Source organism: Malaclemys terrapin, chromosome 2 (assembly GCF_027887155.1).
Source record: "Malaclemys terrapin pileata isolate rMalTer1 chromosome 2, rMalTer1.hap1, whole genome shotgun sequence".
Lineage (NCBI taxonomy): Eukaryota > Metazoa > Chordata > Testudines > Emydidae > Malaclemys > Malaclemys terrapin.
The window spans coordinates 241,809,280-241,821,610 of record NC_071506.1 but is presented as its reverse complement, the minus strand read 5'-3'; the positions used below and the strand labels follow the sequence as shown (position 1 = coordinate 241,821,610).

Below are 12,331 nucleotides of genomic sequence, written 5' to 3'. Positions count from 1 at the left end.
GGCTAAATGAGTTCAAGTGCCAATGCCCCGCTGGCCAGAGAGGGCACCATTGCACCAACACATTGGCTCAAACAACATACAAAACTTTGAATAAGGTATTTCACTTTTAGAAAAATCTAACTTTTTGGGAATGCCCTATTTCAAAAACAGTTTGGTCTAATAAGTCCAAATTGGTTTTAGTTATGAATGAAAAATGAAGGTTATTTACTTGTACTCTGAGTTCTTTGAGGCCAAACTGCACCAGCTGGTGCACTTCAAGAGTGTGAATACACAGAGTACACTTGAAGAAGAAATGAAGGTTACTTATTTGTAACCAGAATTCTCTGAGGTGGTCTCTGAATATTCAGACTCTTAGGGATGCAACAGCAGTACAACTTGGATGGTGTGTCCAAGCTGTACTGGTTGGCACATCCCAACAGTAGGAAGAACTAGGGGCTTTGAATTCTGAGAAAGTTTACATAGTAAGTTTTGAAACTATTCACTCTGATAATTTAAACATCAGCAATCTGTGAGTTCTCTGCAGACTTTAGAAAATTTATATAATTCCAAAGCCCAAAGTTGAAGCATATTAGGAAGTTCAAGAACTCTGAAGTATCAAAGGTATGTTAATACAACTGTCGTCTATGATATATTTCAAAAGCACCTCAGGGACTTAGGTTCCTAAGTCCAATTTTCAAAAGTGACTTAAGCATTTACACTCCTAAGTCTCTTGAAAAACTCCTTGAAGGTCACCTAACTGCCATTTGTGCCTCTAAAAATCACCCCTTAAATCATTTTTGAAAATGGGACATAGGTGCCTAAGTTACTCATTTAGGCACTTTTGAAAATTTTACCCCAATCTAATTTATACAGTTACTGGAGAATAAAGGTGTCTGCATTGGAGGGCTATCGATGTTTACCATGATACTTCATCATAAAACTAAAGGAATTTCTCAGACAAAATTCTTTATTAAGATAAAATTAAGGGTCTGAATACACATATCAACTTTTTAATACAAGAGCTTGATCAGAACACTGCAGTTATTACAAAAATAACATCTGAAAGACAGGTGAGTCTACATTAATGTTAAAGTTTAAAGTACAATTATGGAAAACTATGAAGTTCATAGGTTACACAACCTAACTCTGATGTTATATCAACATCTGTCTTCTACCTACACATCAACAATCCCCATATATCCAAACATGCTAGAACTGCACTAGAAAAATCATATTTAAGCATAGTTTTAACCACAGTATTGACAGGGACTACCAGACGTGCTACTTAGAGATTGTCTTTGTTGGAATGTCTGCCAAGCTGTTAAAGAAATTCTCCCAGCATGTAGTCTCTGACAATCCTGTAGGGTCTGATTCAGAGAAGTACTTAAGCACATGCATAACTTTAAGCATATGACTAGTTCCACTGACTTCTGATATCCTTAAAGTTATTCATATACCTATGTACATTGTTGAATTGGGGCCTTAATCTCTAATGTTCTGATCCAACAACCACTGAATCCAATCAAGACTCTTGTTGACTTTACTGAACTGAATCAAAACCTAAATGCATTTCAATTTACTGTGTTAGAAATGCAGAACAAAATCAATTTCCCTACACAGAGAACTGCCTTTGAAATTGCCTCCTGTAAGATACTGACTGCATTACTAGCCATTGTGCTTTAAAAACTGTTATTAATGTAGATGATATTTGACATATTAAAATATTTTGAACATTCATCCATGTTTTAACATGGAAACATTATGAATATACAGCTTTCTTTTAGGGACAAGAGTGGAAGAGTGAAACATGTTACAGTAGCTTGACAAACTTGTTGGAGTTCTGTTAAAGGAGAAAAAAAAATTCCAGCCTGGTAATAAACAGCAGCAGTACATTTTCCTAGTGCAATGGAAATCTGGGTTCAAAAGTGATCATCGGAGATTAATCCCTATATCTTTAATAGCATTCTGTCATCTCATGGTTAAGACATGGTTAAGGTTGGTGGGGGGGGCACACATTTATTTTGTTTTAAAGAAGAGCAAAGTCAACCGAGCACTTTATTTCGTAATTTAAAATATTTTAAGCTGCTTAATGATAATTGTTTAAAAAAAATCAGGTTATCCAGTTACATATAGAGCCAAGTTTATAAAAAAAAAAAAAAAAAAAAAAAAAACTTATAGGAGTTTTACTCAGAAAGTTACAAGATCATTACTTGTTGCTAATAAAACCTTAAATTAGTGTTTTTGTGTTTAAAAAAAAGTTTGTGATAAAGATATAGTCTTAGTCACGGTTACTGAAGAATGCCAGGCACAATTAATATATAGCATTATAAGTGTGTATACTGTTTGCAGATTTATGCAAAAATATAGTCCCTTATCCAAAGACTTTACATTCTAATATAAGTAAATATAAAAAACACCAGAGAGGAGATGAACACACGATGCACCAAACTAGCTGAAACTGTAGAGCTGCAGTAACAATGGTCCTGGATGAAGACATTTGTCCCAATATCTTATCTCAAAGAAAATAATTTTGTTTGCAGCTCCCCAGGAATAACGTAGCGGTAATGTAGAATTGAGCTAAGTTCTACTTTAAGAATAAATGACATGAGGGATTGCCTGAGAATCCAGTCTGAATTCTAGGTGCAAAAAAGGCTGGCTAAAGTAGATTCTGATACCTGGAAGACCACTGGGAATAATAAAAATTCCATACATAAGATTTGAACTTTTCTTGATATTAATACTTTGGATACCCATCCACCAGGATTTAAACTTTGATAACAAATTTAATACGATGTTGTGAGAGACTGTAATATCCTAAACTTTATTGAATTAAGTTAAACCTTATTGAATGATGGTTAATATCTTTGGAATACATTGTGTTAAAAATGCAATTGTATATGTATTGTTGTGGCATTCACTGCTCCAGGCCAATGGGGGCGGCGGGAAGCGGTGGCCAGCACATCACTCGGCTCGCGCCGCATCCCTCATTGGCCTGGAGCGGCGAACCGCGGCCAGTGGGAGCTGCGATCGGCCAAACCTGCGGACGCGGCAGGTAAACAAACTGGCCTGGCCCACCAGGGTGCTTACCCTGGCGGACCGCATGCCAAAGGTTGCCGATCCCTGGACTAAAACAATAGGCACTACAAAGTGAAAAAATCAAAGGTCAAACCAAATAAACTTATATGGAACGTAATATTGCAATTAAAGAGATTAAGGTAAATCAAAGACAGAATGATCACAATATTTAAAACAGAGAAAAGAAAAGATGGGAGAGGAATTTGGACAAAAATTCATCTAGATGAGTGGGTCTCTGTATGAGAAACAAGATATACATTTTCAATATGTGTAGCTCAAAACTATTTTTTTTAAATAAATTACTGTATAGATGGCATTTGACTCCAGTTAAGATCCATTGTATTTTTACACTAGAGGTGCACTTAGTTGGAGGAGATGCGGAGAAAGGGGGACACAGTTGCACATGTGGCAGTGGCACCCATGAATGAGATGATTTGGGGAGGAAATTATTAAAGAAATTCATCTTATAACAAAATGCCAGCTTCCCAGGAATACCCTGACCTGCTAACTTAATGCACCAGTAAAGGAGCTACATTTTAAACAGAATAACAAATTCATTTCTTTTTTATTGTTAGCAAGATTTTGTATTGCATGGTATTGAAAAAATGTGACTTCTATGGGATTGTGGTATAGTAAAATATGGAGTCTCTTTATAATGGAAAAGGTTTCGCATCAAGTACATATACAAGAGAAGCGCCAAAAAGAGGATAGTTATTTAGAAATTTGGTCACCCTTTTTAGCATACCTAGAGGAAGAGGGCTCCTTAGCCAGGAAGCCAGAATCTTTAGCTAGGTTCTCTGAATATTAACATGATCCTGAATAAGTAATAAGTAATGTACAATGAAGTATGTTCATGTCTTACTGTAACTTTGATATAATAAAAAGTAAAAAAAAAAAAAAGAAAAAAAGGTTTTTTTCTTTGTGTTTTGGGAAAATATTTGAACTCCCTCATGTTAAAACTTCTTCCAAAATCTGGAATAGACGCATTTGGATTGGAAGGGTCCTCTTGTGTATTGTATCATGTAAATCCATTCCCTGTATCATAGCAAGATTGAATTTATTATCTCTAAACCACCCTTAACAGGCAGGTGTCAAATTTAGCCTTGTGGCAAGTCTATCTTTGAATACCTCAAGTAATGGTAATTCTACAGCTGCCTCTGGCAGTTTATTCTACTGACTAGCTGACATTATATTTATAAGCTATTTCTAAATACTTGATATTAATTTTCCCTGATGCACCTAGATCTTGTGGGATTACTGCAAGTAGTGTAATACTTGCTCTACTGTATTTGAAAGAGACATGGTTATTTTGAGGGGTTTTATGACTTCAGTAAATATGAACAAAATTTATTCCCTGAGGATAAAAAATAGAGAATACAGCTTTGAATATTACTGGCCAAGCTTTGTTATAAGATAATATTATTACTTCTATGGTAACATAATTAAAATTATACCTCATGTGACCTTGAATGAATGGAAGCAAAGAGCTGCCAAAGAACTATGCCAACCCTGAGAATCTAGTTATACCTGTTGGGAAGAAGTGGCTACCTGAATTATAATGTCATTAAATGATTTAGTAGGAATTTAAAGGAAAGTTGTTTAGCCAGTTAGGATTTCAGCCTGACAACAGGCTATTACAGTTTCAAATCAGCAAGCTTTCTTCAAAATGATTAATATTTATTTTCTGTACAAAGACTTCTAATAGGACTTTTAGAAAAACCCTATTATCTAGAGCCAATTTGAAGATAAGAAAAAAAGTATGATTTTATCAGTAAGAGGTGCTTTAGCCTAAAAAAAAGTTTTTCAGGATTTAAAATATTTTTTTTATAAACCCATGCATTTCATAGAGATGCAAGATCCTGTTTCAAAAATGAAATTTACATTTTCATTTGTTCACTGCATCACATAAGTTCTTAAATATATTCTCAATGTTTTTTTTACAATTTCTGTTCTTTGGTTTTCAACACACGTTGAACCTGTTCATGTGTGTCTGACGTGAATTGTAACAAACAAGCCCTTGGATATATGGCATCAATAGGACCAGCATTAACAAAATAAGTTACCCATCCATAGTTGCTGAAGTCCCATTATGGTGAAATCCTGAGTCTGGCACAAGTAAAGGAATAAAGGAATCAATTCCTTAGGTGACTTGTTTAACAGCGGTGGCAACAAAACTATGGACTTAAGAACCAGAATTTCTAATCAATAACTGCAGCTAAGATTTTCTTACTCCACAGAAGCAACCCATTTGGCCAAAAGTAGTGCACTGATGGAATAGCTGATTGGAAACTGCCACATTCCAGATGCTGGCATTCTCAGCATTTTGATTGTGACTTGGCTCTCCAGCAGTCTATGCTGACTGAAATGGTTCTGTAATATGGTACTATTCAGCCTCGGTTACTTTGGGAGAATTTTTTGCGGGAAAAAACAGATAGTTTACATAAAAAGAACTAGTTAGGACATGGTTTACTTAATTATAAAATATCTTGGTCTAAGATGCTGTCAAATTGCAGAGAAGTCAATATCATATTTTGTCAGTGAGCCTTCCTCTCTCCTCTCGGGAGATGGCAAGAGAAGATGGCCTGGGAAGGTTTGAGAGATAAAGCACTGTAACTGTTCCTGTCTTTTAAATTCACTGTATCTGTTTTCAAACACAAAATATCCTAATTTGTACATTTTTATATTGTCCCCCTAAAAAAAAGTTTAGAATAAATGTCAATTATAGAAAAAGAGGCAAATTACCAGTTCTGAAGGAGTTCCATTTCCTAGCTCTGATTCATAGGAGCTTCCAAAGTAAAGACGATAAATGTTGGACCTTGAATCTTCAGGAAACAACTCGGACATCTCTAGGGAAATAAGAGACTGCTCCAGCCCTCCTTCTACATCCCCTGCTGAATCATCTGAACCACTGCTATGGTTTAAGAAAACCATAGAAGAGAGACTGAGGTCACTGTCTGAACTAGAACCGATATCCTGAGACAAAACAAGAACAAAATGAGAACATTGCCAGAGGCTTTAATTTAGTCACACGTAACAGCAATTTGCTATTTCATTTAAAATTGATATTTAACAAACAATTTAATTTGGGTTGTTTCTGCTTGGTTGCTGATTCTAGCAATCCCTCCTCCACTGTGAGGAAATTTCTAAATATTTTGCAGAGAAAATTCTTCAGATTTAGCTGGAACTTTTTGCTTCTGTAGCAGACAGAAGAGCAATAATTTGGGAGATAAATATAATGTCTTATTTCATTGTTTCGTGGCCTGTGTCACTCACTAAGCATATGGAGATGTTAACAGAACTTCAAATGCAACCTGTACTGTACCATATCCTTCCGGGCTGATGAAAGACTGCTGGAAAGTAACTGGTCCATTATTAGTGGTGTTTGTCAATGTTTCTATTAAGAGGGAAAGATGCTGCTAAATTTTAAAGAGGTTTGTGTATGCCTTTTCCTCAAGAAACCATCAGTTGATGTTGACAGTGCGGCTACTTACTGCCCTATTTCAAATCTTTGTGAGATGGGTGAGTTGTGATACAAAAATAAGCAACCTGAAGGTTGAAGGCTGAAAACCAATTCCCTGGTTGTAATGATGGAATTATAGCTACAAGAGAAACCATCCTGAATTTTTGAGACTTGACAATGTTGTTTAGGAGTCTTAGATCCAAACTTGGTCTCCATCCTCCTTTCTTTTTTGGGACCAGAAAGTAGCTGGAATAAAATCCCTTCCCTCTGTGCAGAATAGAAACTAGTTCTACAGCCAAGTATCAGAGGGGTATCCGTGTTAGTCTGTATCCACAAAAACAATGAGGAGTCCAGTGGCACTAACAGATTTATTTGGGCATAAGCTTTTGTCGGTTAAAAAAAACACTTCTGCAGATGCATCTCCAGTGTCCATTTGCAGATCCACTTCTTGCTTTAAGAGGTGCTTGTGAGACGGATCCATGAAGAGGGCCGGGGAAGGGGGTGGGTGTAGGGGAGGGAAGTAAGATAAATAGCATTCTCTAATCTTATAACCTCCAGGACCCATTTGTCTGATGTGGTTCTCTCCTATGCAGAAAAAAAGTGGGAGAGAGATTCCAAAAAGAGTAGAAGGAGGGTACAATGGTGTATATACAGCTGGGTGTTGGGGGGGATAGTTTCGGGTCTTCAACCAGCCCATTAAAACTGATGCTTAGATTATGGTGTTTCAGTAGCATGTGCAGAGGGAGCAGGTGGTCTCTTTCTCAGGTCCCTCAACTTTTTCCTGGGTGGTTCATATGGTCTCTGCAATCCTGAGAATGAAGCAGGGTAGGATCTTTGAGTGGTTTGGAATCTACTAAATTTGTCTGTAGGTGTGTAAATCCCAAGGGATCGCAATGTGGCTCTGGAATCCTTATAGGTATTCAGTGATTCACCAGTGGACTCAATGAAGTCATCAAAGGGAAGGTATTCAACTAGGAATCCAGAGGGGAATCCCTATGCATGACTACTGCCATAGAGATGGATCGAGCGGCAATGTAGGCTGTGTCCAAAAAGGACTGTAGCTAACAGCTGACTGTCATTAATAGCAACCTGAAACGGGTCACACTGATCAGCCGGCAGATGCTCAATAAAGGTGGTAATTTGAATGATTGCATTTAGTCATGAGAGCTTGACAGTTCGCGGTCCTAAATTGAAGTGTTCTGGATGAGCAGGTCTTTCTGCTGAATAGATCAAGGCGTTTTTGGTCCTCATCAGATGGTGTGGCCTTCGCATGATGTTCCGTCATATTTGTTCACTGACTCCACAACCAGGGAGATCAGTTTCAGATGGGTTAACAGAAATTCAGAGTCTTTAGCTGGGACATAATATTTTTTATCGTCCTGTTTACACGTTGGTGGAATTGTTGCAGGGGTCTGACAGATGGTTTTGGCAAGATTGAACAGGGCCTCATTAATAGGCAGGGCAACACAGGCCCATCTTTGGTGCAAATCCCACTCTTGTCAAAAGTGTCAGGATGGAAATCTCTTGTCTGAAGTGTCAGGGAATCCTGGATAAAACTATTTGAATGAAAGGAAAATTCCTGCTCTTCAAGAGGGGGAGCCTCAACACACTCTGAATGTGTTGGAGAGCCAAGTGGCACCAGGGAAAGGTCTAACCTTGGTGACCGTGCTTGTCGCAGTACCGATAACCTTGCAGTACTGACTAACAAGGGAGACTCCAGCTCCTGCAAAACCAGTAGATTCCTCGAGAATCTCCAAAGCAGTCTTGATCCATGGGAACTGAGGTATTTTTGAGGTGGACTCTTTCTGTGGAGAATGACTTCATTTTCTATGGGTTTTCTCTATGGATTTACCTTGGGTAGACATAGGTGAATGTGTTGAAGTTGACAGGGCCCTGTGTTCATTGAGCTGCCAATGTCCGGTAGGGTCTCCTGGCCTGGAGCTGAGGCTTGTTGGAGGGAACTCTCCATTATTAAGAGTCAGTTTTAGCTCCCGATTTCTTCTTACCCTACCCTTAAAGATGGAGCAGATGGAGCATTCTCAGGGGATATGAGATTCAACCAAGCGGTGGACACAACGAAAATGCCTCGCAGCATTTCTCCCAGCAAGAAATTCACCACTTGAAGCCCAGAGAGCCTGGCCTACCCCCAAGGCAACAGAATCTAACAGGGGAAAGTCCCCCTCCCCAATGAGGAAAGAGATCAAAAGTCACCCTAAATTATTAAATAAAATGTAAATGTAATAACTAAAGAAGGGTACCTAGACTAAGCAACTTTGAAAAGAAGGCATGGAGAGTGGCTTGCCCGTGCACCCCTATATAGCCGTGGAGTGGGGCATGAGGAATTATATGATGCATGCGCAGGCCAAAGAGATACTACTACCAAAATACTCCGATTAAAGATGCATGGGGCATGAGCACACCTGAAGTGGAGCACCCATGGGGACACTACTCAACGAAGAATTATCAGGTGTCCACACTGATATTATTAGGTATGTCAACTGCTTTTAGTATCCTAATGTTGGGAAAATGCTCACTGACCCTAAAGACACTCAGATGAGGGGCTACTGGGTTCTATCTTGTCACTCCTCTCATTCAATATGCATGGGTTCAGACCAAAACAAATCAATTTAACATCTTTTCTAAATGGCAAATATACTTTAAAAAGTTAAACTAATTTTGTCACAGGGAAATTATTACAATTTTAATAAGCTACAAATATAGAATAAGATTTAAACTATCTGTCAGAGTTTACAGATCACAGAAATTATAGGAAAAGGAGACATTTTATTTAAATATAATTTTTCCAAAAGTGGCAGAAATCTATTTTGGGTAAAGTTAACCTCTCTAAAATATATTTGTAGCACAACGCAGTAATTAAGGAAATACTTTAAATACTTTAAGTGCACTTACTTGTGGTAAACTTGAACCCAAGCTAGCATGTATTGCCTCTAACTGGGCATTGTACAGTAAAGCTTTTAGGTCAGCTCCTGTGAAGTGCTCTGTTTTTGCTGCCAAATGCTGAAAGTCCACATCATTTGCCAAAGGCAGAGAATGACTGAGGGCTTTTAGGATTTCAAAACGAGAAGTCTAAAAAGAAAAAAAAAAAGGTAACATCATCTGTTTCTTGCTTCTAACTGCTATTCAGTACTTTGACAGTAATTCTCTCAAGCACTTTCTCAAGAAGTCAAACTAATCTACAGAAATGTAAGTTTTGGAAGGAATACTTGTATAATTAAAATAGTACATATATGAAAATACTGCACAATCTATTTTCAAATACAAGCATATGCTTATTACTACTATCACTTAATTTTTCTAAGAAAAATACCGCCAAACAAAATATCCAGTGAGCCATGAATTCTCTGAGCGCATTCTCTAATTATATTATCAATATCCAAGATTTTTAAATACACCATTAAATGTGAACTCTCAAGCACATTTTATAAATATAACGGGATTTGCCTTTTTACCAGTTTTCACCTTTCTAAACATAAGAAGAGAAGTGTCCAGACAGAGGAAATGACCCTGTTGGCCTGAAGAGCTCATTTTTTTGTCCTATGGAAATAGCAATGAAAAATATTTGGATAGAATGTGTTTGCATTCTTAGTGCATGGGATTATCTATCTTTGTGCATGTGAGAATGAAATGGGATGATATCTGTTAAACTTGCCATGTAAATTGCTAATGAATATTCTCCATTATAATTAGGAGCCATCAAAGGGACAAATCCTGCAATCTCTACTAGCCTGATCCAAAACCCACTAAAGTCACTGAAAGTCCTTCCATTTACATCAGTGAATGTTGGATCAGGTCCTATGACTGTACATAACTGTCCAAATGCTGATTAAATATGTTTCCATTGCATGCAGGCCAGGTAAGGGAAAGCCCAAACAGCTGGACTCCATGCCTACCTGCTCTGGAAAACACTGGGTCACTAATTTGCATGGGGAAGCAAAAGGCCATGTACTCTACTCCTCATCATGCCCTGCAACAGCAGGTGAAATGGTGACCTGGGCCCTGTTGGCAGATGAAAATGACAAATTTCAATCTCCACAATCCCTGCTCCTATGTATTTCCTGTAAGCAAAGCCCCTTTTATGTGGGCTTTGTCCACAAGATCATGATTGGTTCTACATCTGTGGAAAACAATGGAAGAATATCTGGAGAAAATAAACAATAACACTACCAGTCAAATCAAATCAAATCTGGCTGTCTACTAAATGGGATTACAAACATCTGAAGGGTTACATTCTTTCTACAAACACAAGACCTAAGAATACTGGGCCTGATTCTACACTGCTTGAACACTGCATAGTCAGTTACACAGTGCAAAGCGGGCGCAGAACTCCATAATTCTGATTTGGTCATGTTTTATCCCCATTTTACATTCATTGCATCTGATCCACTCTGCATTACTCCAGTTTTATACCAATACAATTCCAGAAAGTTACACAGGTGTAAAACTGAAGTGATGCAATAGTGAACCAAGTCCACTTTGTTCAGGTGTACATGACTAAACAAAGTACAAGCCAATGGAGAATCCTGTTCATTATTCTAATTTTTTTCCTTTCATATATGGTGTAGTATATTGTTTCTTCACCTGATCAGGAGGAGGACAGTACAGGCATTTATCCAGTCGACCTGGCCTCAACAGAGCAGGGTCAATCAAATCAGGACGACTAGTAGCAGCCAACACATAAACCCCTTAGAAAAAGTAAGAGATTATCATTAATGTGTTGAACTCATGCCTTTTAAAAATAAAAAAAAGACACAGCTAAATTATTTACCTTGTAAGCCTTCTACTCCATCCAGCTGAGTCAACAGTTGGTTAACCACTCGGTCTGTCACTCCAGTATTATCATGACCTCGTCGAGGGGCAATGGAATCAAACTCATCAAAGAAAACTATACAAGGCTTGGCTGCCTGTGCTCTGGAACAAAATGCAATCCTTCAATTCAGTTTAGGTTTAAGCTAAGTAAAATAAATCTGCCTAGAGATGTGAAATATGTGTTCTGTTTGGTTTGTAAGGACTTGTCTACACAACACTTATTTGTAGCAAGTTGGGGTGTAAATCAACCCTGTGCTAGTGGGGATCCTACTAGTGTGCACTAAAAATTCTGTAGTATTTGATCTACCCCGCTTTGAAAAAGGAGTAGACTGAAGCACAGTAGGGAACTTCTGGTGTGCAGAAGCAGGTTCACACAGACGCTAAGAGCTTGTCTACACAAACATTTAGTTTACAGCAAGCTGCTGTGTGAATCTAGCCTGCACTAGTCTGTCACAGTGTAACTGTTCGTGTGAACCCAGCTAATGCACATTAAAAATCTGCTAATGTGCTTTGATCTAGTCCTGTTTCAAAGAGGACTAGATTAAAGTGCTCTACCAAACTGTTTATGTTTGACCTGTTAGACCGTGGCAGAGTAGTGCGGGGTAGATTCACACCCTAGCTAGCCGCAGCCTAAATGTCTGTGAAGGTAAGCCCTTAGTGCAGTGGTTCTCAAATTTTTGTACTGGTGACCCCTTTCACATAGCAAGCCTCTGTGTGTGACCCCCCACTTATAAATTAAAAACACTTTTTTATATATTTAAACATCATTATAAATGCTGGAGGCAAAGCGGGGTTTGGGGTGGAGACTGACAGCTCACGACCTCCCCATGAAATAACCTCATGACGCCTTGAGGGGTCCCGACCCCCAGCTTAAGAACCCTTGTATGGCAGACTATTGCAGGGTACATTTACATCCCAGCTTGCCATGAACTCAGTGTTCATGCAGGCCAGTCGAGTGCAACCTTATTACACAGGTGGGCCACATAAACC

At 38.3% G+C, this 12,331-nt stretch overlaps 1 protein-coding gene and 1 long non-coding RNA gene across 4 annotated transcripts in view; one reads left to right on the top strand and one right to left on the bottom strand.

Annotated features, from left to right (window-relative positions):
• PEX1 (peroxisomal biogenesis factor 1) overlaps nucleotides 1–12,331 on the bottom strand; it is a 52,409-nt gene that overhangs the window by 3,682 nt on the left and 36,396 nt on the right. For both annotated transcript variants that reach the window (XM_054020464.1, XM_054020465.1), the window contains exons 18-21: nucleotides 11,301–11,443; nucleotides 11,114–11,217; nucleotides 9,425–9,601; nucleotides 5,797–6,027 (exon numbers count right to left, since the gene is read on the bottom strand). In XM_054020464.1, the coding sequence (XP_053876439.1) occupies nucleotides 5,797–6,027; nucleotides 9,425–9,601; nucleotides 11,114–11,217; nucleotides 11,301–11,443 (655 nt within the window). The remainder of the gene's footprint in view (nucleotides 1–5,796; nucleotides 6,028–9,424; nucleotides 9,602–11,113; nucleotides 11,218–11,300; nucleotides 11,444–12,331) is intronic.
• Nucleotides 1–12,331, top strand: part of LOC128832833 (uncharacterized) — a 40,986-nt gene that overhangs the window by 8,667 nt on the left and 19,988 nt on the right. The gene's annotated exons all lie outside the window — the stretch shown is intronic.